Source organism: Pollicipes pollicipes, unplaced genomic scaffold (assembly GCF_011947565.3).
Source record: "Pollicipes pollicipes isolate AB1234 unplaced genomic scaffold, Ppol_2.1 Scaffold_5724;HRSCAF=6776_pilon_pilon_pilon, whole genome shotgun sequence".
Taxonomy (NCBI): domain Eukaryota; kingdom Metazoa; phylum Arthropoda; class Thecostraca; order Pollicipedomorpha; family Pollicipedidae; genus Pollicipes; species Pollicipes pollicipes.
This window is the reverse complement of record NW_023596746.1, coordinates 43,474,403-43,502,227: the sequence shown is the minus strand read 5'-3', so window position 1 is coordinate 43,502,227 and position 27,825 is coordinate 43,474,403. Positions and strand designations below refer to the sequence as shown.

At 49.3% G+C, this 27,825-nt stretch overlaps 1 protein-coding gene across 1 annotated transcript; it reads right to left on the bottom strand.

Annotated features, from left to right (window-relative positions):
- Positions 1-27,825, bottom strand: LOC119103090 (uncharacterized). The gene is made up of 4 exons (XM_037226538.1): positions 27,690-27,825; positions 2,445-2,586; positions 1,664-1,771; positions 1-533 (listed from the first exon to the last, which is right to left on the bottom strand). The coding sequence occupies exons 1-4, from the start codon at positions 27,823-27,825 to the stop codon at positions 344-346; spliced, it is 576 nt and encodes a 191-aa protein (XP_037082433.1). The 3' UTR covers positions 1-343.

The following is a 27,825-nucleotide window of genomic DNA, read 5'->3' as shown; positions in this document are numbered from 1 at the left end:
GCGGCACCACCACATGACCGCTGTCCGAATGAGCAGCACGACACCATGACTGCAATCCGGAGGAGCAGCATGACACCATGACTGCAATCCGGAGGAACAGCATAACACCACGACCGCCGTCCGGAGGAACAGCATGACACCATGACTGCAATCCGGAGGAGCAGCATGACACCATGACTGCAATCCGGAGGAACAGCATAACACCACGACCGCCGTCCGGAGGAACAGCATAACACCATGACCGCGATACGTAGCAACGGCATGACACCATGACCGCTGTTCCCGGGAGCTGCGTGACATCATAACCGCAGTCCGGAGTAGCGTCGCGACGCCACAGCCGCGGTCACTTCTCATCATCGTCCCGCGCTTCCTCGTCCTTCCCATCTGCGTCAGCCTCGTCCGCCGACACGAGCGCGAAGATGGAGATGGGGCAGGTGTGGAAGGCGGAGGCGCAGTGGCCGTACTTCCGTCCGTAGTACTCAGCCTGGTAGTACTCTTTCAGCTCTGAGCGCCGGCCTACGCCGTAGGAGGCCCTGGATCACGGCACGGGGTCAGCAGCAGGTCAGCACACTACGGACCGATACAGCGCAGGATAGGCACGCAGTACACTACACGCTGGCGCAGCTCAGAATCAGCAGAGTCAGCACGGCATGGGTCGGCACAGTGTAGTTAGACTCAGTGTATCCAAGAGGCGACACATCAGAGCGTCCGCGCACTAGACAACCGACACGCCAGAGGCCGGCACGCGGCAGTGCCAGGCGCCCGAGAGTCATCGTCACAACTGACACCACAAATAAGCAGAGCGGTAGAGGCCGGTGCGCCACGCGATTGATCGACACGCACAGAGCTGCTCTGACCCAAGGGCAGTCTCTGTGCGTGTCGGCGGGCGGGTGAGGGCGGTGGGTCGGGCCTTCTCTCGGATTGCCGTCCCCTAGCGGCACTGATGAGAGCTATACGGTGGATATGCCATGAACGGCTAAAGCCGCATTTTTGAGAGGGTGACGAGAACAACCATTCTCCAGCCTACACCCCCAGCCCCCCACCCCCCCCCCCCCCCACCCCTCCCTCCGCCCCAGTAACAAGGCAGGCCGCGGGATGTGAAGAGAACCAGTCGTGGACAAGACGGATGATGGGCAATGGGCGAAATATGCCGTAGGGCTATGGTCAGGGCTATATGTGCTCTGCGAGCAGAACAGGCCGTGGACTGTGGACAGAACAGGCGGTGCACTACGAACAGACCAGGTCATGGGCTGTGGACAGAACAGGCGGTGCACTACGAACAGACCAGGCCGTGGACTGTGGACAGAACAGGCGGTGCACTACGAACAGACCAGGCCGTGGACTGTGGACAGAACAGGCGGAGCACTACGAACAGAACAGGCCGTGGACTGTAGACAGAACAGGCTATGCACTACGAACAGACCAGGCCGTGGACTGGACAGAACAGGCTATGCGCTATGAACAGAACAGGCGGTGCACTACGAACAGAACAGGCCGTGGACTGTGGACAGAACAGGCGGTGCACTGCGAACAGAACAGACTGTGGACTGTGGACAGAACAGGCGGTGCACTACGAACAGAACAGGCCGTGGACTGTGGACAGAACAGGCCGTGGTCTGAGTTCACGATGCTTGTGGTGTTCGCCCACGCGTGCGCGACTCACGAGAGCAGGTAGCCCAGCAGGTCTCCCAGCAGGCCGTCCTGGTGGTCTGGAGTCTCGCCCACCTCGCAGATGGCCCTCAGAGTGCAGGCGCGGCCGTTCAGGCCGAACCTGCGGCGGTCACCGGAGGCAGGTCAGCGCAGGCATGACGCAAGCGAATCAATTGTGACGCCTATAAAGAACCGCGAAGCACCGCTGGCCTGGTGTGAATGTAAACAAACGCGGCGGCCGGACGCCCTGTACTGCGCATTCAAGGTTTTACATCCACTCGCGGTCATCGATTGCAAACACGCTTGACGCAAAGCGCAAATGGATCCGGTATGCGAGCTGCGAATCCCATGTGCCATATTAAACATTGCAAGGCCTGGACGGCTTCCGCCGAATAAGACTGCCATGGCTGCATGGCATGCCAACTAGTATGGCGGTTCTGTTTTGTAGCAATCGACGAAAACGACGATAATGTGAGGCTGGTAATGAAATATAATATGACCATAATATACTTTTGTCCCATTGATATTTGTAGAATGCAGTTCGTAGACGATGGAACCGATTCTCCGGGCAGTAAGGAAGGTGATGATGTATATTTAAATGGACTCTAGGCAAAAAGTAATGCAAATTCAAGTCTCGGTTACCACTACTTCTGTCACCGGCTTTTCGACATTGTTTGATCCCGGTACCACATTTCGCGTTGTTCTCACATTTGTTCTGAATAGTTCTCGCCGCAGCACGAGGCATGCAATAGTCGATGTTGGTGTCGGCGACGCTGGGGCAGAGTGCTCCTTACCTGGTAAACGCCGTCTCGAGGCCGGAGTAGATCGTCTGCTTGTCATACAGAAGTCGCGAGATGCGGTTCAGACCACTCTTCCCCGAAGCCGACGACGAGGGAAACGTGTAGTCGATCTCGACGTCCACGCTGACCACCAGCTCTGGACAACAGCATGCAATCACGTGACAGAGCGGAGAAAGCCGTGCGCTGCCTGCATCACACTGCAGTGAGGCACAGCAAGCTTCTCACATTTTTTTTACTATGTTACAACAACAAATGCCCTTTATTACGTCATAGCCATGTCATCACTGAATGAATAGCAACTCGGCTCGCATTTAGAGGAAGTATCCCGTCCGTGTAACCAGGCGCACTTATGTTCGATGATGGAACCTTCAGTGCTGGCGATGACAGAAATGTTTAGTTTGACATGAGAGCAACCCTCTGCGAAATTTTCCTGCTCCATAATGTAGGCTTCGTGCTGATATCAGCTCATGCGAACACAAAGGATGATCACAAAGTGACGTCCGCTGGAATAACAATCAAATGTTAACGCCTGCCAAACGGGCACAAAGCATTGCTTCTCTGCTAGATGGAACACGAGTTCATATTTGAAGTCAACACTCATGGCATCATAACAGAAGCGTAACACTGGAACAGTAAAGCTCCGCCCGCCCTGTTTCGTAACTCGTTCCGCGTGCGAACGCGATATAATCACACGTGTTCCGTCCGGCTGCCGCTCCCGCCGGCCGCGCCGCCGCCGGACGGCCGCGCCGCGCCGGCGCGGGCGGCGTGAGAGAAACCTGACGTTTTCGACTCCGTGGCGAGCCGAGCCGGATTTCGCCCAGCGTCCTGACTGTCTGGCTGAACGCAGCCCAAAGCGGCCCATCCCGGGCGTTTCGTGTGTGTCACGGCCGTGGCTGGCGGCGGTCGACGCACCGATCCCGCCCACACGGAGCCAGACGGCTGGCCAGGTCGCGGCCAGGTCGTCTGGCCGTCTGAGTGGGCTGGTCGGCCGAGGTCGCCGCCAGCTGAAGGGATGACACTGCCGTTCCGGCCGACCGGCGCCACCGCCGACCGGCTGGTGTCAGACCGACGCCACCGCCGACCCCGGCTGGTGTTAGACCGACGCCACCGCCGACCCCGGCTGGTGTTAGACCGACGCCACCGCCGACCACGTCTGGTGTCAGACCGGTGCCACGGCCGACCCCGGCTGGTGTCAGACCGACGCCACCGCTGACCCCGGCTGGTGTCAGACCAGCGCCACCGCCGGCCCCGGCTGGTGTCAGACCGACGCCACCGCCGACCCCGGCTGGTGTTAGACCGACGCCACCGCCGACCACGTCTGGTGCCAGACCAGCGCCACCGCCGGCCCCGGCTGGTGTCAGACCAGCGCCACCGCCGGCCCCGGCTGGTGTTAGACCGACGCCACCGCCGACCCCGGCTGGTGCCAGACCGGTGCCACGGCTGACCCCGGCTGGTGTAGATAGTTGCCCCCCCCCCCCCCCCCACACACACACTGGTGTTGGGCGAACCGTTCAGCTTGAGGCTGAAGCTCAGTTTTGGATTGCAGGCGTGCGATGTCCAAGTCTTGGGATAGGATCCGCTGACATGTCTAAGGTTCTACATTAATAATTCTGCGATGCAATTTGCAATACGCATTATTGACAGCTCATTACCTCATTTGGCATGAAGGAAGCATTGGTTCATGGTATACAGGCTTTTGTTAGAGAAATATCGCAAACTGCAACATGAATCAATACCCGACGACAAAAGCCATAATGTATTGCGCTGGTGAAATAATGTAATTCAAGAATGGAAATTGGAAACACTGACAGAGAATGACATGTTTCATCGAGAACTACGTGGACATCGGGAGCGTAAAACCCTAGTCCTGGCCTGATGTTGGAAATTTTGTTAAGTGGCCTCATGCCATCCAGTCACTTTTGCATGCCTCTATAGTTGTAACAAATATTAGATTAAATTTTTCTGCACACAGCTTTAAACACTGGGCTACCACAGCAGGCAGAAATTTCAAAGACGCCTGCGCGAAAACTACGTATATCCACGCACACAAGAATTTCATGGTAGTCTTCTTCCATGAGCCTTAGCCGGGTGCAGCGGGCTGCGCGAGCCACGGTCACGTCTAACGCTCCGACCACGCGTGCGGGAGCCTCAGCCGGGTGCAGCGGACTGCGTGAGCCGCGGTCACGTCTAACGCTCCGACCAGACGTGCGGGAGCCTTAGCCGGGTGCAGCGGGCTGCGCGAGCCACGATCACGTCTAGCGCTCCGACGAAGCGTGCGGCCAGCGGGCAGCACGACGGTGGCCCAACGCTCGATGCAGCGCACGTTTTCCTTCTGAGCCTATTTGCGTACGTCAGTTCCACATCAAACACAAGTGAGCTTTAATGCAGCCAGGGGCATCATAGCTGATTCTGCCATGTCACTGCCTGTCATCGAGGCTGGCCGGCACCAGTTGTCACACCCTGGGTCACGTATGAGGAAAATCACTGCACAATTTTACAACGGCGATGGGGATGAACCGGCAGAGAGGAGGCCTGCACCGGCCACGGGCTACGTGCGAGTGAGCGCGTCACGGTCATTTGTAGGTCAGACGACACGGATCGGCCAGCGCCGGCCATGGCAGCGGGTCACGGGGTCAGGCTCGGGTCACGTGCGCCGCGGTCAGCTGTCTGACGGCGCTGTGACGGATCCGAAGCTCGTTACCTTCTGTGTGAATGCCGCGCCTTGCTGACGGCACGGGTTCACCGCGACCATGACGGCGGCGGCATACCGCGGCGCCCTATTCATGGCTCGGGTCTCATCGCGACCATGACGCCAGAGATACGGCGGTTCCGTGTGGGCTGTGTGGAAATAGGAGGGAAATTCGGGCCCTGGGCTGCTGGTAACGGGAACGCTTCAAGGAATGAACGAACTACAGGCATGACGGCGCAGGAAAACAGGTCTGCGCAAAAAATATGGGTGTCTCGACATCAGCTTACCTCAGCAGTTCCGGCGCAACGGTGCCTCACGAAGTCTCGCCAAGAAACTTGAATGCCGTTTTAAATCCGTTTTCACCCGTAGGCCAATTTATTTCTTCGGTCCGCACCGGGTCGATTGGACCCAAATAAGGATAATAGGTAATTACGTAGTCGGGCACGTGTTTTTCGTCTGGGGTGGTAGCCGACTTAGTGTAAAAGGTCGGCGACAAAAATGTATGCATTCATGCAAAGCTTGGTGCCAAAAATGTTTTTGGAAGGCAAATTTTGCTGACGGGTAAGACGCAATAATACGGCACACTATGCGAAACGTAACATAAGGTCTCCAAACATATATATTATGCCTCCATGGTAAGACATTTTGTCATACAACACCAGAAAACGTTTCCGTAAGGACTCTTTACCGTACTCTACGGCACCATATCTTTCCTAGGTTTCATTCCAACCCGGTGGCAAAAATATCCTATGATTATTAGCTAGTCGGCCCATTCGGTAACAGGTCGGCAACAAATCAGTGTATTCCCTTTGGCCCGGCCGGTCGGTCGATTCGCAGTTTTTACACGACACCTTTCGCTCGAGTGGAGGGTCAATTTGACCCCCCGAGATCTCGGAAACTAAGAAAGCTAGAAACACCAAATTGACAGGGTATGTTGACCTGTACGTGATTTCCCTTAGGACAAAAAATTGAGGTTCTTTGGTCGTAACCTTTGGGTCAAATAAGGTGAAACAAGGTCAAATTCCAGGTTGGCCTCCAAAGAGTCTCGAGAACCTAGATAGCTGTTTTTAAGCAAAAGGTCACATGCTCATGTATAGTCAGTGACCTTGTTTGACCTTTGAGGGTCATGGTGGCCAAAATCATGCAAGATTGCTTTGAGCTTTGCATTTGACTAGGCGACAACGATTACGCGAGGCAGAATGTTCCTAAAACAAAATGTTTACCGGGTCATTTTAGGTCAATGACCTATTCTGACCTCTAAGAAGTCCATGGAAGACGCATAATGCGGCTTCTGCTATCAATAAATTCGAAACGAGTACCAGAATCTATCCCCTACAGCAAGCCCTAGGGTAACAAATCAGGTTGGTTTTGACCTTGGTGTGACCTTCCTACCTGCCTTTAGTTCAATGTAGTTTGCTCATTCACCTGTTGTGTTGCCTAAGAAAGCATCTCGGAGATGTATGGCTTTGTCTATCACTCTGTTGTTGCATTAAATTGAAAGACTTCCTAGAAATTGACTTCGCTGAAACCATGGCCTGATTTGACCTGCCATAGGTCAGCGGCATTGCAATCTACATACAAATTCGTGATACCAAGCGATACGTTATTTATTCTACAGCTATCTAAAATTTGGCGCGGATACGCCGTGCTGTTCGGAAACCATTCTCGAAAAACCTTCGGGGGGGGGGGGCAATTTGACCTCTCTCAACACGAGCGCGTGTTAACAGCCGGCCCTCAGCTTCCCGAACCAGACAGTAAAACTAAAACTGAAAAATTTTGATGTGAAGATTCACCTGGCTGTGAGAGCATGTTTCGACCGTTACGATGCGACTGATATAAGGTGGCGGATGACTTTCAATGCATTGCAATTTTGCAGGTAGTATTCGCATTGCAGTGTCACGGATATCCATGGTTCAATTTTTGACGTGGCTTACATTGTTGGCGGTGCCGCGATTCCACACCCTGCACTCAGAAGCGAGAGGCATTGACAGGTCAGGATAAGTCGGTGGGATGATCCGATCAAGGTAGAAATTGACCTGCAATTATCCAGACCGTCTTTTCAAGACAACAAAAAGGCTGCTGACCTCTGAAGCAGTCACAAGAGACCAGCATCCTTCCCTTTGAACAGAACCGTGGGTTGAATTGTGAAATCTGAGAGGGCTCCTCATGAAGGGGAATAACAGGTTACAATAGTTCTGAAATGCCAAGTTATGCCATTTTGCTCTTGTCCTAATTGTGAACGGCTGCCAGTCGGAAAGATTGTCAAATTAGAGGTGTTCCTACTTTTTATCTAATTCAGGATTCCATACCACCCTACATGCTCGTGAGGAAGTGTGCTAATCTGAGAGACATCCATATTTTGGGGAAACAGTGCCTAATTTGTCCCTGCTACCAAAGCTTTCTTCAAAGACTGCCCCTGCTTGAAATGCAATCATATCATTGATGTTTTGATAGTATTCAAACAGTTATTGACAGCTCAACCTTTTGCTAACTTGATTGCTGGAAGTTCACATGATAGCCGGTGATGTAAGCATGAGAAAGCCATAAAAGTGAGGGGTGGGGTGGTGTAGCAAATGCAGGCAATGAGGAAGGGGGGTGCAGGTTTCGTTGCAATCTTCCCCTTTACCAAGAGTTTTACTTAAGATAGCAGGAGGTTTTTATAGTATTGTGGTCTAACTGTGCTCTGACGTCAGTGAAAGGTTGGCATTTGATTGTCTCTGAGGCAATGCTGGCTTTTCCCCAATTATAGCATCCCCGCTGTAATATCAAAGCTCTGGAAGTCATTCATTCTGCAATGCTCATTCATGGCAGATTTTCGTTGCACTTGTGAGCATGGCATTGGATGGATGCAGATATGGTATATTTTTTTACTGTTTTTGTTATCACTGAATTGTAAAATTGTCCACGTAGAACCATTAGCATACTCATGGTACACATTTAGGCACAGGTTGTAAAGACATAGAGCCTACCTCGTGTGCAGCCTACATTGACAATGGAGATCAAGTTAGCATGTGTGGAGGTGGCACAATGCCAGGAGTGCCAATTTTTGTGCATGATTTGGGGAGGTAACAACTCGTGGTCCATGGTCAACAACTATATGTATATATTATTGAATATATGTATAAATATATTTATAGTTATATTTTATCAAATATATTTATATATCATTGAATATATTTATAAAAACATTTATATTTATATAAATATATTTACAATTGATGTTTTCATGGTTTGAGATGCCGATTTTTAAACCAATATATATATATATATATATATATATATGTGTATAATGAATAAAAAGGATGGCAGCTGACACTATAAACCCATATCCTGATTTGCTGGCTTTCTTAACGCGGACTGGTTGGGGGGGGGGGGGGGAGGGGGAGATAGGATGTCCTGACGTTTGCAAGCTAAGAAAGCTAAAAACTCGCAAAAAAGCAAACAACGGGCGGCATTTAACAAGATCTCGTGATTGGTAAGAAGTCTCCTGTTAATTGGACCCACTAGACCAAGTCGAAGGTCAAATTTTCCTGAAAACCAAACATCAGGTTTGCATGTTCATATATATGAAGCCATGCAATGCAGTGACGTGGAACGTAGAGAGGTGTGTCCCTTGTTTGGTTATGCGAAGAATGACACGTAGTTTTATCTGTTTGGAGCCTACATTCATAATGCAGGGTTTCGTTCACGTAAAAGTGCCAACCCTCCGCGAGCGGTCCTCTGAATTGCCGCTTGCCGCCCGCCGCACCGACTGGCTTTGAATCGTCTAGCCATGCTCGTAAAAACATAGCTTCTCTAAAACCAGAATTGCTGGGAATACTTTTTTGGTGTCAACACGCATGTAATGGACGCCTCAGAGGATACCAAGGACTTGAGCGAGGCTGCACAATATGCCTCACTGGTATCCTTAGAAAACCGTAGGGGGAGGGGGCTGGGTGTTGCATCGTCCGCCATCCTGTCAAGGCGAGTAACTTGTTCAAAAAGATGTAATGTGAAGATATAATAAAATTCGATGCAATTTACTTGTTGGGGCACGACGGAAGGCGCACACCAGTCAAAATATGTCGTGCCAGGCTTGGACCACGCCTAAGGTATGGTGGATAGTTGGATAACGGTTGAGATGGGGTTCGAAGCGCACGCGTTAGTTTCATAAGGGGCTTGGCCTCGCGGAGGACCCCATATTTGAAGTCATTTCCAGTGCCGCTTGCTTCTGGTCCGGAATCTTCCAGGCATTCTGCTGCCCTGGCTACCGAGGTCTTTCATTGTTCTTTTTGCGGTCGAAGAAAGCATATCCAGCCGTAGATGGAGTTTAAGCGTGAGGCCCCGGCAAGTCTCGAAGATGGAAGAAAACTCGTGTTGTTATTGGGCTATCTCATTGATGTAGGGCAGGTACGTCTGCTTTCCTAGCAGCAACACTTATAACAGCATTTGTTCAAGGGCAATGTATGACTGAACGTTTCGGTTATGTGCATAATATTGAAAATTGCAGTGCTGAAAAAGGCTTTCGATGATAGGCTGATTTCTGATGACGCTACTGGGCGTGGACTGAATGGCCATTTTGTCATAGGGTATGAATTTACGCTACTGACGACAATTTTCGTCCAAAAATTTGGTCGACAACAAAAAGTACACTTAAACCACCCCTGCATGCAGCATACAAGCGACGAATATACGATTACATGCTACAATTAGGTATAACCGGTAAGGCATAACTATTAGGCACAATCAAGCACAGTTCGATCGTCAAGTTGCACATTGTCGAAATTAGATGGTTGACATTGCTAGAAGCATAAGAATTTAAGCGGCAAAACACATGATGAACAGTAGGATATACCATCTACTGATGGTATCGATTGACCCGAAATAAGGTGAAGGGTGATTGAGAGGATGCTTTGCCTGTTCAGTTCCGGTTACGATGTTTTGACCGTGACAGCCTCCAGAACATAAGGTTTCCTTCTGTTTGATATAGCTTCCTCCTCAGAAAACTAGGCAAGTGCAGAAAAAGGTTATTAAATGTATTTACGTCATGGTTTTAAACATCATATGCATATATATATATATATATATACATCTTCCTATATATATACATATTCATAGCATTTTTGCAGTCACAAATGTATCCAACAACCACAGATCACAAATCAAATGCAAAGCTATATCTCATAACATGAATTTATATGAATGATGCATTGCTTAATGATAAAAAAGGTCCCCCAAAAAAACTTTTGAGACATGACAAAAAACACATTGATCCATAATCTTGGCACTTTTGTTCGTACTCAGCAATCATGTTATATGATGCAATGATATCAAAACGAAGGTATGGGTGCCCATCAGTTATCTCCTCTCAATTAGGCTGGGTCCAAAATGTTGCAGAAGTTTGCCGCAAAAAGGAAGCCTCCTTGCCACAATCATATGTCTGTGGGTTGGAAAAGTGTGACTCGGGACTAGGGGTGATTTCGATTCCGGAGTTCCGACATACTGATGTCAGGATTAACTTGCATACTCCAGCATCCCCTTTTTTTCTTAAGTCCGTCGTGATGTTTCAATGTTAAGTGTGGCGTCTGAGTACGCTATCAGGGTATGGGTATCACTATCAGAGTATGAGTATCACTATCAGATATGGTGAAGCACCATCATGCGCAGTATATCGGACACGATTCTTCACCTCTGTTCCCTGTGTGGTGATGATGCGAAGGAAGGAATGAGCTGCAAGCATCAGATTGAAGAACATCTTTTACGATGGCAACGCCTTACGTTTTTTTGGTTTTATCCATCCCTGTGATCATTCGTTCCCATAACCTGTTGTTTCCGTTCGTTCATTGCGAAATTGGTTTGCACGTATATGCATTAGAGTACAATGTTGTGCGCTCAGTGGCGCATGTACGTGGTTGGCTACGACTCGGCTGCGGCTCCGGCTCTACAACCCACTCAGGTGTCGAGGCTATGTGGCGTCGCTTGCTTCTTACCTTGGGACGAAGGGCGGTCACAACGCAGGAAGGAATCATATCCCACATCTCTGATTTTTTAGACGTGCTCCGCTTATCCACTCCACTGTCGGCACTCCTATGTATTTAGTTGTGATGAAGTCCACATACATTATGTTTTCACAGGTGCTGGACTGAACTACCGAGAAGCACAGACGCTAGGAGAATTTGGTGGTCCTCGATGCTCGAGCTGCAAGAAGCAGAGTTTCGGGAAATAAGACCAGCCCTCAGAGAGTGATCTTTCACCAGCCCAGCCAGCAATTTACTCCTTTCCATGCAGTCCGTTCCTCGCCAGCCCAGCTCCCTCTGGAGACGCCCATTCGTTCCCTACCGGCCCAGCTTCGTCGTAACGTCCATTGGCTTCCCCGCTAGCCAGGCTTCCTGCAGGACCACCCATCTGCTCCCTGCGAACCCAGCTTCCGCCACAAACAGTCACCTGGCCATCGCCAACCCAGCTTCCTGATACAAAACCCACCCGCTCTCCGCCAGCCGTGCTCCCCCATAAAACACCCTAGGTCGGTCTTCGGCCCAGTTTCATCGTACCGCACTCGCCAGATGCTCGGCAGCCCAGCTCCCTCGTTCCGAAGCCACCTGTTCCCTCCAAGCCGAGGTCCCTTGATCGCACCCACCGCCGCAATGAGGACTTCTGGCAGTTGACCTGTGTGCGTCCCAACGCTGCATCAAGCAAGCGTTTTCGCAGCCAATTTCATGTATCATACATTTGCCGCTGATTCGGGTTATACTCAGAACTGGATGCAACATTACAACGTGGGGCTGAGTGGGGAAAGATGCATCTTACATCACAGCTTTGCTGGGTATGAAAAATGACTGCACTGTGTTTCCTCAAGATTCTGCTTTCGCCACGAATTGAAGGTATCTTGCAGCTGTGCTTTTGTGGTCGTCAGATATGAAACATGGAAGTGCAGAAAATGCAGTCGGCTTGAAAAGTCCATGAAGGTTAAGGAAGACTCTTGTTTTGTTTGTCCCACTCTTGGTACTTTGGAGGGACGCCGCTGAAGTTGTATGATCTTTTATAGAGGCTGTTCCCACCTTCAGCAGATGGAGACCGGATCCGTCAAAATCAGTAACCATTTAGTCAGATTTGTCTGGAAAATAGTTAGAATGAGCTGTGGATGTGATTGTTGCTACGGCGATCATCGTTGCTGTTTTTTCTTTTAAATCCATCACTTACGTCACCGTGAATTGATGCTTATTCCATAAACACGGTTCGTTCAAGAGTACATGATGGGTACCTATGGGTTTGGGTGAGCATCTACACTGATGTACATTGCCCGACATGATTCGACGGGCGAAATCCTGAGCGCGACACCACAGCTGACCGCGAAACGCGCTCTTGTTCACTCTCTGAGGCACAGGTTAGAGAGTGCTCCGCATTTCTGTGGGGTTTTGAACCGACATAGCCATCTTAAAGATCATTCGGTGCAGTTCACAGGCCCGCCCATCTCAAGACCTAAACCCCTCTAGTTTCGGGATTACATGTCCGCGAATATGAGGGAAGAACTTCGGAGAGAGTATTTCAAGGTCGCCTTGGCATTCATGACGTCGGTATAACGTCACTCAAATCGTGTCACTCCTTAAGCTGTGTAGCATACGTTCTGGGGGCTTATCTGGGGACCACTCCATAACCCATGGATCATAGTCAATAAATTAAATCTAGCGGAGATGGCTCAGTGTTATCGTTTTTTCTCTCATATCTTTTTGTTATCTTTCAACTAGGAACGTTGGCTGTGGGGGGAGGGGGGGGGGGGGGCAGTGAATGAGCATTGAGAGGGCCGAACCCAGCATGTGGTGGTGGCATAATGACAGTAGTTCAAATTTTGCGTGCATGATTAGGGTGGATAACAACCCATGGATTATGGTCAATAAATTAAGTCTAGTGAAGATGGTTTGTGCTGTAGTTGGCTTCTTTCATTTCTTTTTGTAATTTTTCAGCTACAAATGTTGGCATGGGGAGGAATCAGCATTGACGGGGTCCAACCTAGCATCGATATTGGGTAGTGCCCCAGAAATTGGTTTGAATTGATACTCCTGCACTATACATGGCAGCCATTACAGATAGCCCTAGATGTGCATGCTACTTGCACGCAAAGGGCAATTTTTGCCTGCTGATCGAATTTCTACCAATGTTTGAATGTTGGTGATGAAATGTGTCATTCTGCTGTAGCAGTTGATTTCATGAACTGAAATGCGGATTTTTCCACCAGCATGTATAAAATGAATAAAAAAGCATGACAGTCAATAATTTCAATCCCTACCGTGATTCGCCAGTTTTTGTGACTCGGTCTGGTTGAGAGGTGGGAGGGGGTTCCCTGACGTTTGCAAACTAAGGAAGATAAAGCCTCGCAAAAAACAAGCAAGTAGTGAGCTGTCTTTAGCGAGATCTCAGGTTATGGTATACATTGTTACCTAATGTTAAAATAAATCATTGTACATCAATCGTCGTTTTTAAGGCAAAACATATCGTAAATAGTCGTAAAACAGGCCATCTAAACTCTTACCTTGGGACCTAAATAACTACGATAGCGAACACCCGAGCGCTGCAAACACTCGGCAGCCGCGACCCCGGCGTCATTGCTACGCGTGATCACAGCATTACTGCGCATCAGGAACCATAGAAATGTACGGGGCCAAGGTAACAAGAATCCAATGAAAGGTGTTTCTTGCGTATTCAAGCAATTCAAGCAGCCTTCCGTACTGTTTGTAGGTTGGTCGACATGGGGGGCAAATATGGCGTCTTTGGGTGGGGAATGAAAAGAAAAATGAGGATATGACGGCTAAACAAAACTTCTTAATACGGTACATATATATGGCATGGAACATGGGCACCGACGGGACAATAGGTTGAAGGGGATGGGGTGGGGAGGCTAGGTTAGGTTTGGCTGGGTTAGGTTAGGTTAGGTTAGGTTAGGTTAGGTTAGGTTAGGTTAGGTTAGGTTAGGTTAGGTTAGGTTAGGTTAGGTTAGGTTAGGTTAGGTTAGGTTAGGTTAGGTTAGGTTAGGTTAGGTTAGGTTAGGTTAGGTTAGGTTAGGTTAGGTTTGGATAGTTTAGGCTATGTTCCGGACTATTCCGGTCTGTCTGTTTCATAGATGTACCCACACGCGATAAGAAACGTATTTCATTGCATTATTGTTGTTACCTTGGCTTCGTACATTTGTATGTTTCTTGATAAGCAGTAATATTGTGACCACGCGACAACAACGCAGAAGCGGCGCCGGGGGAGGGGGGGGGGGGGGGGAGGAGGTCGAGGCAGCGGAGTGTGTGCAGCGGTCGGGTACTCGCTATCGTGATTATTGAATTTAAAGGTAGGAGCATGAATCTACCTGCTTTATGATTATTTACGATATGTCCCGCAATAAACACGACAAATGATGTACAATGCTCTTTTTGCACATTAGGTACCAATATCTACATTGGATCTCGTAATTGGTAAGAAGTTTCCTGTTGTTGGTTGATTCCACTAGACCAAGTCGAAGGCGACATTTTCCTGAAAACCAAACATCAGCGTTAGATGTTCATTTATACAAAATCATGCCATGAAGCGGCATGAAACATAAAGAAATGTGTTCCTGGGTTCGTTATGAGTAGAAGGGCATGTAGTTTTATCTGTATGAAGCCTATATTTATAAGGTAGGGTTTCGTTCATGCAACAGTGCCAACCCTCCATGCGCGGCCCGCAGAATCGTCAGTTGCTCCCCGCCGCACCCGCCGGCCTGGAATCGTCTTGCAATGTCGTAAAAAATCGCTTCTCTGGAACCAGACTTGCTAGGAGCACTTTTTCTGTTAGCACGCGTACAATGAATGGCCCAGAGGCTACCAAAAATTTGAGTAAGACTGCACAATATGCCGCATTGGCATCCTTAGAAAACCGTAGGGGGGGAGGGGGTCGCATCGAGCACCCTCTCCCCTCCTACCGGGGCAAGTAACTTGCCCAGAAAGAGCTATCCGCCTGACGTGAAGTCATTGACAAATTTCGGTACAGTTGTTGGGGCACGGGGAGAGGTGCGCACCAGTCAAAACATGTCGCGCCAGGCTTGGAGCATCCCTAAGGTGTGGTGGATTGTTTGATGACGATTAAGATGGGGTTCGAAGCACACGCATGATTCCCATAAGCTGGCATCGCTTCGTGGAGGTTCCCATATTTGACGTTATTTCCAGTGCCGCTCGCCTCTGGTTCGAAATCTGTCATGCATTCTGCCGCCCTGGCTACCGGAGTCCTTTGTTGCTTTTTTGCGGTCGAGGAAAGCGAACCCAGCAGTAGAAGAAGTTTTAACGTAAGGCCCCGGCATGTCCCGAGGATAGAAGAAAACGCATGTTGTGGTTGGGCCATCGCATTATTCTAGGGCAGGTACGTCTGCTTTCCAAGCAGAAACACTTATCCTGACATTTGTTAACACGCGCTCTGGTTGGCGTCAACTTGACCCCACGAATATTTTTCTAGAATGGTTTCCGAACGGCGGGGCGTAGCCGCACCAAGTCTTGCATAGCTGTAGCCATTTGAATAGCGGATCGTTTGGCATACCAAATTTAGAGGTACCTTGTGAGGTCACTGATCTATGGCAAGCCAAAGTCAGGCCATGGTTTCCGCGAAGGCAATTTCTAATAAATCCTTTAATCTGATCCAACAACGGGGTGTTAGACGAAGCCATGCATCTCTGAGATGCTTTCTTAGACAACACAATAGTTCAATGAGCAAATTAAATCGACCTAAGGTCAGATATGAAGGTCGCACCAAGGTAAAAAACCAGCCTGTTTTGTTTCTCTACGGCTTGCTGTATGGGATAGATTTTGGTGGTCATTTCGAATTTATTGATAGCGGGAATCGCATTATACATCTTCCATGGATTTCTGAGAGGTCAGAATAGGTGATTGATCTAAAATGACCCAGGTCAACATTTTGTTTTAGGGACATACTGCCTAGCATAATCTTTGTCGCTTGGTCAAATGCAAAACTCAAGACAATCTTGCATGATTTTGGTCACATTGACCTTAAAAGGTCAAACAAGGTCACCGACCTTGAATAAGCATGAGACCTTTTGTTTAGAAACGTTTATCTAGGTTCTAGGGACACTTTGAAGACCAACCTGGAACTTGACGGTGTTTGACCTTTTTTGACCCGAAGGTCATGACCTAGGAATCTGAAACCTTAGCCTAAGTGAGTTCACGCACAGATCAACACACCCGGTAAATTTAGTGTATCTAGCGTTCTTAGTTCCCGAGATCTCAGCGGAGGGGGGTCACATTGACCCCAGCGTCCTCCACCCCAGCGAAGAGTATCTAGCCGGCCACTCGGGCGCGTTTTAAAGGGCAGTGTATGATTGAACGTGTCGGTTGTGTGCATGACATTGAAAATTGCAGTTACGAAAGAGACTCGGTGATAGGCTGGTTACTGATGACGCTCCTGGGCATGGACTTAATAACCATTTTGTCATTTGATATCGCATTACCCTACTGGCGACAATTCCCCTCCCCCCCAAGAAATTTGGTGGGCCACAAAAAGCACACTCTTAGCACCCCTGATTTCCGTCATGCTCCATGTGATGACGTAGTGTCATAGAGAGGTTTATGTTTCTCTGCTACAGCTACCATCGTGTTGGACTGTGGTGGAAGTGTAAAAAAATAGGAAGCCCCGCCGGTCTGGCTTCTCAAATCTGCCGAAATAAATTTTATGCTCCGGTATCCATTGCTGCGGAAATCGGAATAAGTGCGAAGAGAATTGCTCCGAGTACCATACATCGTCTGGCACGTTGTCCAGTGGGTGCTGCTAACGGCAGGATTCCGAACGCTTCCAAGACCACGTTAGTCAGTTGTTGGCGCCACTCTACCTCCCATGGCAATGCAGTGCTTCTGACGACAGCGGTTTTAACCAAATCAAAGGGTTCAAAGATATACGAGCCAATGATGAAGAAGCTCCTCAAAATCTTCGAACCCGACGCAAGAAAATTATCAAAATCATTGTGAGGAAAAGTTCTAGGCATGGTAGGCATGACTGCCTTTGCTACGCATACTGAGATACGAGGAATTTTGCTGTAGGCGACGCATTCCAAGGCGAAATAAAAATTTCAAATAAAGTAATGTCTCTATGAGAAATATAAACTATCAATAAGCACCCTTAGAGGGAATGTTCCATCCTTGCGTGGGGTTTTGAACTGAAATGGCCATCTTGAGGACCTTTTGATGCAGTTCAAAGTCATGCCCTTTTTAAGACCCAAAACCCGCTGCTTCCTGAGTTATACGCCCGCAAAAATGCTGAAAGGTTTATTTGGAGACTACTTCATAGTCATCTTGGCATTGATATCGTCATAGAAACATCACACGATTGTTGTATTACAGGCTGTTTTCTGCTTATGGTCAAAACAGCACGGCCGCTGATACATTGGCAAGGGCGATGATGCGGCGCGTATGATACAATCCGCGGAAGGTAATTGGCTGTTAGTAAGATTTCACTGCTCAATGCGTGCCGCAAACGTAAACATGAGCACTTCCGGGTTGTGCGACACTCGTCGCCAACGGGGCGTTTGCCTTATTTCTAGACCATAGATCAATGTTATAAAAAAGAACGTCACCGTATGCAAAAAAGTACATCACCGAAAAAAATAATGACTCTCTCCTGAAGCATATGAAAAGGAGACGCGACGGCAAATCTGTCTCTTTTCCTGCCGGCGGTTTTTTTTCTTCTACTGACGCATTTCTTAGACGGCTCGGTTCGCGCCTTGTGTACCAGAGCAAAGAACCTTGCGCGGGTTGATGGGTTAGCAAGGCGTTATAAAATTAGGCAAATATTGCAGTAATTTGATATATATATATATATATATATATATATATATATAATTCACTAAATATTTAACACACGCTGTAGGGCAAATTTAAAGCTTGAACAAAAAAGTTGTCCTATAAGCACAACCTCTTAAGTGATTACTATGAAACCTCGTTGGGACTTTGTTTCAAAGGGGGCCCGCGGTAAAATGCGGTGTCATAACCGAAAACCTTTGCGGAAATTGCGAGGAAACCTGCAGTTCGATAGTCCTGCGGGTTGCCGAAGTGTGCGATCAAACTTATTTGACATAAGGCTATGAATCAGGCGCTTGAAATGGATGTGCTCACTGGTAGTGCGTGCCACTGGCTTGTATTCGTCTTGATGTGATGGGGAGTGTGCGTGCAAAGTTTTTACTTCTGAGGGAGAACATTGTTTTGATATTCTTTAAATCTAAAGACTCCCAATACGGTGGGGTCTATTGATACATACCTCTACCTTCATGTTTGAACATGACAAAGGAACGCTGGCAAATTAAGAGAATCACTAGCACTTGTGTTGCAAGTGTGAACAAAGGCAAGCTGGTACTTCATTATGATCTTGCCAACATTTCGAGCCCATTTCGAGCCCATATTGATGCCTGCCTCCAGGGGCGGATCCAGGACTTCGACAAAGGGGATCACGCAACATTGTGGGGCCTCCTAAAAATGTCCTTGCATTCCGGTCATTACGTCTGAAGACAAAGGGCATGCTGGATATATGATATATATGTATATATCAGAAATGCAGAAAACTATCTTACTGCGTGTAACATGATAAAGCTAAGCATGCTACGTACGCATATACATAGAGCTCATTCATTTCCTACAGATCATGTTAAACCCTATAATTTTGGGCCGAGTGTTTCGGAACAACAGAAAAAATTAACTCGAGTTGGCTACTAACAACCATAAAAACCGCGCACGTCCTTGATTCCTAGCTTGTTTACGGCTAGCTGGCTGGGCGATGTAATCAGCTGATGGCTGATGACTAATGCAGAATTTTTCCCTCGCTCGAAAGAGGCACAACATATTCTAGCATTCACAACATGTTAAGAACGTGATGCACTAGTATATTAAATGTCACACACCCAAAAGCCAATGGAAATGACACATGCAATGACGGCGGCGTGCAACATTAAGTTCGACAATTACGCGTAAAAATTAATCGGCGCATATTCGACTGCTGCTGCAAGGCGGGGGCGCCAAAGCCGATGGAGACGGAACCTGAGCGTTCATAGATGCCGCAGGAGGCCAGTGAAGTGGCTCCCGTCAACATTTTAGGGTCATCAGAGCAAGCAAAAAGAACCCAAGACTAACGTGGTGGGTCCTAAACGATCGGTAGCGCCCCTACAGGCTGACGTATAAGGACCCGGCCAGAGCGCACTACCTTCTGAGCAAAGGGGATTATCAAAGGGGATTAATAGCCCTGTGCGATCAAGAGAGCACGAGCAGGTTAACAGAAGGGGCCTCAATAGGAGTGAAGGGTCTCTTCTCTTCAAATTAGTTTAAGGGAATAAGCCTTTGATTAAATTTGAGGGCCCCTCAGCATCGTGTGTCTCGATGCCTCAACTTATAAGAGCCCCAGCAACAGCACAAGGCCCTCCAAGCAAGAGGAAAGAATCCGAGACTAATATGAAATGCCCCTGAGCAACTGAACGCAACCGAGCATCGGGGGCCCCGGAAAAAGCGTATGGAGCCTTTCGGGCGAATGGGAAGAATTCGTGACGAAAAACCTGCATCGGTCAAGAGTGTTCGGGCGTGGAAGTATTTAGCAACACAACGGCAGCGTTAGGCCCTACAAGAAAATGCACGGAGATCAAGGACAACTTGGAAAGCTGATGCTGATGATGGAGCGATCAGATTGATCCGGCAAGTGGACATATAGGGCCAGGGCAACCAACAGCATATCGCCTTCTGACACCGTAATGAGTCTCAGAGTTTCCCCAAACAATAGCTTCTCCATCAACGAAGAATTTATTTTGCCTGCTTATGAACTCGTTACTTTTTCTAGCAGTCGTTTTTGGTCGTCTGTAGGCCTTAAAGCGCCCAGATTTGTTTTGTTCTTGTTATTAGAAAACTGCGTCCGTTCGACCAGTTACGGGCCCCTTCGGAGCCTCTAGATCCCCTCGACGTGGTCCAAGGAGGCATGGTCCGGCGCCTCCCCCCTCTTACGCATCCGCCACCAGTCCGAGCAGCTGAGAAAATGGATCCCGCCAAGAACATAAGGCCATCCACTCAAATACAAAATGCTCACGACACAAGGTGTAGGGCTCCGAATGATCGAGTTTGTCCGAGCAGGTCAACAGATGGGGCTCCTAAAAGGAATGTAGGGCTCTCCATTCAAATAGGAAGCACCCAAGACCCAATATAAGTGGCCCCCGAACGATGGAATACGCTCGAGCAGCTTATCAGAAGGGGCCCGGCAAAAGCGCAAGGCATTTCATTCAAATAAGAGGTACCCAGAACCCAGTGCGAATGACCCCCGAAAGATGGAGTGTACTCGAGCAGATTATCAGATAGGCCCGATAGGAGTAGGGCCCTAAATTCTAACACCAATACCCAATTTGCAGGGCCCCCGAAAAATTAAGCGGGGCCGAGGAGGCGAGCAGATGGGTTCCCGACAAGTGCGTGGGGCCCTCCATTCAGGTAGGAAGGACCCAGGACACAATACGGAGGGCCTCCGAATGATCCAGTGTGCCCAGGAAGGATAACAGGTGGGGCCCATGACAAAAGCGTAGGGCCTTCCGTTCAAACATGAAATACCCACGACATGCTGTAGAGGGTCCCGAATGATCGAGTGCGCCAGTGCAGGTTAAAAGATAGGGCCCCCGAAAAGAGCGGGGGCCCTCCATTCAAATAGGAAGTACCTAAAATCAGATATAAAAGTCCTCCAAAGATCGAATGGGTAAGAACATCTAATCTGAAGGGGCCCCGACAAGAGCGTAGGGCTCTATACCCAAATAAGAATACCCAGAACCCAGTGTGGAGGGCCCCGAAAGATGGAGCGTACCCGATCAGGTTATCAAACGACCCCGATAGGAGCGCAGGGCCCTAAATTAAAACACCGAGACCCCATGTGCAGGACCCCCGAACAGCCCAGTGTGGCCAGGGAGGAGGACAGAAGAGACTCGACAAGAGCGTAGGGCCCCCATTCCAATAGGGCGTGCGCAAGACCCAATGAAGAGGGCTCCGCACGTTCGAATGTGCCCGAGGAGGTTATCAGATAAGCCTTCATGAGAGCGTAGCTCCCCCCCCCCCCCTCCCATTCAGGTGACGAGTACCCAGGACCCAGTGTGGAGGGTCTCCGAACGACCGAGCGTGCCCAAGCAGGCTATCAGATAGGCCCCCGACAAGAGCGCACGACCCTAAGCAAGTGGCAGAAAATTGGAAGCCCTTAGACCAATGTAGAGGCCCCTGGGCATATCGGGGTATGTCAGTAGGTCAACCGAGACCTAGGTAAAGGGCCCTTGAGCAGCCGAGGGTACACCGGCAGATTAAGATACGGGGCCCTGGCTGCAGCTCACAGAGCCTTTCTGGCGAATGCAAGTAATCTATGGAAGGGCCCTTGATTGACAAGAGTGTCCCGGCACGCTAGCATGGAGGGACCAGCAGCAGCGCAGGACCCTCCGAGCAAATGCAAGGCAATCAATGGCAACGTGGAAGGCCCCGTAATGATCGGAATGACCCTGCAAACGGGCATATAGGCCCCCCGAGACATCATGGGGCCTTTAGAGAATGTTATGAGGCTTAGAATTCCCAACTCACAACTTTTTCAATCATCGAAGTTTTTTTTTACTTCTCGTGAACCCTTCACTTTTGCTTGCAAGTGTTCTTGGTCACCTGGAAATCCAGAAATGTTTAAGCTTGGTGCCTTTGGTGTTTAAAGCTGCACCTGTTCGGCCGGCTATGGGTCCCACTGCAGCAAATGGCCCCTCCGGGACGCAAGGGCGGGCCATAGCCCCGTGCCCCCCCCCCCCCCCTCCTCTGGATCCGCCCCTCCTACCTCTACCTTGAGATTTGCGTTTGAACATGCCAAGGTAGTGATGTCGGCAAACTGAAAGAAACACGAGCACCCATGCTGCAGGGGTGTTCAAAGGCAAGTTACTACTGCATTATGATCTTGCAACATTTTGGCCCTATTGAGAAATTACAGCATGCAATTAATCCATTGCATGTCATATTAGCAATTCATTTAGGCAGTAGGGACAGGTCAGCACAGCTCATTAATGCACATGCTTGGTATCAGCTCGCATGATACATCTTTGCAAATTGTCTTTTTTCAAGCATTTGGGTGAAGCATGATGCATTGAGAGACATCAAACCCCAGAGCGGGGTCAAATCGGCCTCGTCGAATCGGTCGGTCAAGGGAGAAAAAGGTGTTAATTGCGAAGGTTGTAAAACACGGATTGTAGTCGAGCCCGGATCCCCACGTCTCATTACAGCGTCAAGAAACCAACAACGTTTCACTATAGAGAAGGAACGATCGTATGGACAGACATGTGGGTCGCCGTGTGCAGTGTGCGGGCATTCCGCGTTGGGTGGAAACCATTGATCCGTCATTTTGAGTACCATTAAGAATTAATGACGGATTTCGTTAACCGGAACAGACAATGATGTCAAAGCACTGCGCAATACAAGTGAAAGTGTCATCTGCAAGTCAATAGGCGATCTCGGCTTTGTTTTACACATGAGCACGATCGACCGGGGAACAGCGAATGCAGCCCTTTTTAAACCAGCCTCGTTAGACATCATGATTGGCCTGAACGGAAAAAGGGCCAAGAATAGTAAACAAGCGTTTTTCTCAGTTAGCTGGACTGGTATCCGCCTCTGAACGTTTGTGATTTGCGCGATATTTTGCTCAAATGTTCTCAATAACATACGACAAATTCATCTATTTCGTCGGCTGAAATTCCCAGGCTTCCTCTGATTCTGAGTGCTTTCCAAGACGTGCGGATCCTGAATGAGCACGACAGTGCTCCATTATTAGGCCACTTTATCTGTCAGGTTCTCTCAGTAGACAACATTTTCATTGCACTAATGATACCGGTCTCTATAAGTTCCCAAATGTGTCTGGTTCGCACGTTCGTACCAGTTCACGTTCGTAATCACCCTGCTCGTGCTGTACCAAGGAAATTGTCTAATCCTGCGGCCAAATAGGCGCCCTACAAGCCGTGTTATTGCTGTGTTAATTTCAAAAGAATAATGGGAATCAAATACAAGATCAAAGAAAGCAATGAAATTGTGTCGCATGGCCTTACAGTACCACCCTCTGTAAATAAATGCTCACATGTTACCAGATTACATAGTCAGGCTGAAAGCAGGCTTAATCTGCCGACTGACGGAGAACTGCGCAGAAAAGGCATAGGCTTCATTTTTTGTCATATATCGAGCCTGACGTGCTACCCACCGCTTCTTTAGGCTTTACGCTAACCAGAGTTGTAGCCGAGGGAAGGCCAATGGGAGCGCCCCCTCCCCCCGCTCTTACCAGGAGTTTTATACTCGATACGGAGATAATTCACAATAATTTGGTCCAAATTCGCAGGATTTTTCAGAACGTTTGGCATTTTCACCTTCTAAGGATAGCTTTCGCCACGTGCCCGACACTAAAACATATGGTAGGGGGGTCACTGGATGCCCTGATGGTGACGGTTCGGCCGCTGGCCGCCGCCGGTGCCCCGTCCTGCCGCTGGCCGGCGACCTGTCAACCACTACCTCCCGGCCTCCTGACCTCCTGACCCTCTCCTCATGACAGGCTGTCTCTGGTCGCCGGCCTGGCCCAACCTGTCTTCGGTGACCGCCCTTCGCGGAGTCGCCGGGCGTCGGGCTACCCGTTTGGGAAACTGCGTCACTCATGGGAATGTTGCACTGACTTAGCCGCTGGTGTGCAGTTAGTGGGTAGTAGTATGCCAGTTGCGTGGGTTATCTGTGCCTCATTGTCATCGTTTTTCCGTCACTGTTCTTCCTCTGGTAGCGTAGCTGGCGACCCGAATTCTAGCATTTTCTGTGCCGTGCGCTACCAAGACCAACTACTTCTGATCCCAGTCTCGCTCCTCGGCAGTGCCATCTATGCACGCCATCTAGGCACCTTGCAGCTGCTTGGCGACTTTTATCAGGCCGTCGTTTTCTTCAATGAGCTGGTCGGTATGACATCTTAAGTCAAACATCCCACTGGTGGAATCCTGTATAATCGAAGTGAGACAAGCCAAAAGCAACTAAATCGGCAGGCGTCGCTGTTTTATAAACACGTCCTTAGCTATTTCACATGCAGCTGCGGCCGCCCGCCGCCCGAGGACGCCTGTTGCCGGTAGCGCTGCCTGTTCAACCCGGCTGAACAGGGACGGACGGGCCCGGCGTTCGGCCTCATCGGTCCGCCGAGCCGACAGGGAGCCGTTGAGCCGACGTTGAGCCTCGCGGCCACGGCCTCCGCCGAGCCGACGCGGAGCCCCGCGGCGCGTGACACCCACTTTCGATCACGGTGTGGAGGCCGTGCAGCATCGAAATATGCCCAGCCTCTGTGGTCGTACCGAGCGAAGACGGTCGTGGTTTAGTTAGCTGGCGGAAACACGTGGCCCTCATCGTTTCTAGATGGCAATGAAGGTGCGGAGTGGCATTTGCGCTCTCGGACCCTTGTGTCTGGGCCGGAAATAATATAAGTACATGTTGGAACCATCATGGCATGTGATTGCAATGATGTTGCAGCCATTTTCAACCACGACATCTGTGTTCAACCGACCAAACGTCGTAACTTGCTTGGCGAAAGTTTTGGCAAAGGACCTGTGTATAGTTGCACAGATATGTACATGTTTAAACATGCTAAAAATAGATCTATGATTTCCAGAAGGGAAGTAATTCATGAGGCACAGTAACAGCTGAACTGCCATTATCCTGTCACTCATCCTTTGTTTTTTTTCCGTGCCGTTAAGAAAAACGGCTACATACGGCTGTTATTTGGTTTGCTTGCACCTCAGCACGTGATATCAATGAAATAATGTTGCGTGGTACAAGTCCACTGCTTCTTATTTTGGATAGACATGTGAACGTTGCAGTGTCGCAATTCACGTGTCCTTGTCGTACCGGTCTGTCCACAATGTCTAAAATGTTTTCCAAAGCAAAATGTTAGCAGTGCTGCTGCGCCATGCCTGTTGGCCGGCGGAAAACAACAGAGAACCCTGCACCATTGTCACAAATACGGATCGGAATATGGCAGGGTTGTAATTTCCACCAATCAACAGTTCAGCGTAATGGTCTTAGCTCTGGAAGATGATAGGCGATAGGCGTCAGGCCGATGATCTCCGATGAACAACGGTTGCAGCGGGATTTCAACAGACTAACAAATGCACACGAGATTGTAAAAAAAGAGAGTCGGGCTTAGGCTGCCTTTACATTCCGGGCCTAGCTTGGCTCATGGCTTGCGAACTTAAAATATCAAACGTGGGTGCCCGCTGCGTGGGTCCATGGGTGCCCGCTTATCTGATTTAACTGGGAGTTAGCCGTGTTTGGTTTGTGACATAACTCATTTTAACGCTGTCCTATTGTCTTGCAGCAAATGCTGATGTTATTAGACTATGGACGAACTAGGATCCTGTGGCGAGTCAGTTGTTGTGGCTCTCCACTGAACCATGAAGCGTCCCTCTGCCACGGAGTGCATGTCCAAGTCACAGACACATATATCTTCATATGCATACGTATGTCGCAGACCGAAACCAGTGTGACCTCGTGGATTGGGTACCCATGTGATATATATATATATATATATATATATATATATATATATATATATATATATCTCTCTCTTCTCGTCTCTCTCTCTCTCTCTCTCTTCCCTCCTCTCCTTCTCTCTCTCTCTCTCTCTCTCCCTCCCTCCCTCCCTCCCTCCCTCCTCTTCTCCTCTCTCTCCTCTCTCTATCTCTCTCTCTCTCCTCTCTTCTCTCTCTCTCTCTCTCTCTCTCCTCTCTCTCTCTCTCTCTCTCTTTTCGTACAATGTTATGCTTGTCGCCTTGCTGACGAAGATCAAAAGAGAACCCCAATAAAGGCCTGTGTAAGTGCAACAGAATGGCATGGCGATCAGGTTGGGTTAGGTGCAGATTTGGAAAACCTACGGGTAAAGTATAGGTGGGGTGTGGGTATTGGTAATACCCACAATACGGAATATGGGTTTAAAATGCATAAATGCAAATGTATGAATCTAAGAAGTGAAATAGCTAAGAAGTGTGAACAAATGGGTTTAGAGACAGTTGCTTAGGTGCTAAAGGAACGAGGTTACTGATTGGACTTGTTTTACGATTTTTAGCTGCGCTCACACCACGTCTGAAACTGAGCTGAAACAAATCAACTGATGTACAACTTCCCTGCAACTTTTCAGAATATCAAACCAAAGTGCTAAAAGAGTGCAGATGGTTGGGTAACTGATGTGTGCAACTGGTAAAGAAGGCAGCAGCGGGTGGATTGGGTACAAAATCTTACCAGTGAAGGCCTGTACATCACGAGCAACAGCATCGTGCGCGAATTTACGTTAACCATTGTCCGCTACTTCTCCAGTCACGCATACACAATGCCAAAAGGCCTGCGCGTGCTAGGCATAAGGCTGCAGCTATGACACCGGCCTCCGGCCGTGGGGCCGCCAACAGCACCACCGGACCGGTGGCGGACGGTCGCAGCCCCCCCCCCCCCCCTTTCAAGCGTCTGCTCACCGGCAGTCCCCGGCGGCAGCTGGCTCAAGAGCAGTTGGTTTGTGTGTCCAGTGAACACGCCGCAGATTAGCGCTTGTCATGTGTCGCACAGCTGGCGGTTGCATGGTGCGTTAATGACGTCCATAGCTGGCGGCTGTATGGTGCGTTAATGACGTCCATAGCTGGCGGTTGCATGGTGCGTTAATGACGTCCTACGGCTGCCGTTGGCCTTTTGAAGACAATGTTGGGGCTAGGAGGTATACAGGTGCTCCCACGCCAACGCTGCCCCCAAAATGCGGTACGACGATATGTGAGTGTAACACTGATAACCTGGTTACAAAAGTACAGCTGTGTCCATGCTGCATGGCATATGCCAATTAGGAGCGGTTCGTAAAGTTTACAGCTATGCTTGCCTCGTGTAGGCTGCACACAACTCTGTGAGCTGCCAATATTTGCACATATCCATCTAAATGAGATGTCTTAACGCATGCAACCAGCTGTGCTTTCACGGAAAACTCAACACTCTATCCAGCCTTTCGGCGTCCAAATTGGACAGTTCTGGCGTAAATGACCAGCATGTTACATTTTGGCTTCTGAATTTGCCGTGGAATAACCTCAGCAAACATGTCGCGGGTCCCAAATCAGTAAGCGCAAAGGGACGACTGTGCGGATGGAAGGTTCAGGATGGTTTGATATTGATACTCTCTGTTCTTTTCATTACACCTATATTTAAAGAATACAAACGTCAAAGAGCCTCGCAAGCCCGGCATTGCCCTTCAGTGTTAATTGGTAGCATTCCTTCTTGAATGGACTCGCAACAGCACCCGTCACTTTACGAGAATTATGGTCAATCATTGAAGCTCGCCACTCCCTTCTCATAGTTAAATGTTTCCCGGGGCCTGCGTGGGCCTCTGTTTGGAGCGAATCCAAGCAGAAAACAAGGCATCCAGGAGCCCAGGTGGAGCGGTCTGTTAACGCTATGACCGACGTGGAGCTCACTCAAGAGTCTTCTGGCTATGCTAAGTGGCCTGAAGTGTTTCGCTTGGGACAGCCGCCCGGCACGGCCGGCTTTCCTACTCACGCTCTCCGTTGGCGTTTTGGAAGACGGTGTAGTCGAAGCGCGGGATAATGCCAATGGTCAGGCCGTTCGGGATCACCAGCTGCCGCTTCACCCGGCTCGAGCGCGCCAGCGAGCTGTTTGTTGCCGGTTCCGGCAT

Excerpts from the sequence above, each read along its gene's own strand:
- LOC119103090 (XM_037226538.1), bottom strand. The coding sequence starts at position 27,825 with ATGCCGGAACCGGCAACAAACAGCTCGCTGGCGCGCTCGAGCCGGGTG. Across the intron at positions 2,587-27,689 it reads CCAAAACGCCAACGGAGAGC|AGCTGGTGGTCAGCGTGGAC; the intron begins GTGAGTAGGAAA and ends GCTGTTGTCCAG. Across the intron at positions 534-1,663 it reads CTGCTGGGCTACCTGCTCTC|GGCCTCCTACGGCGTAGGCC; the intron begins GTGAGTCGCGCA and ends GCCGTGATCCAG.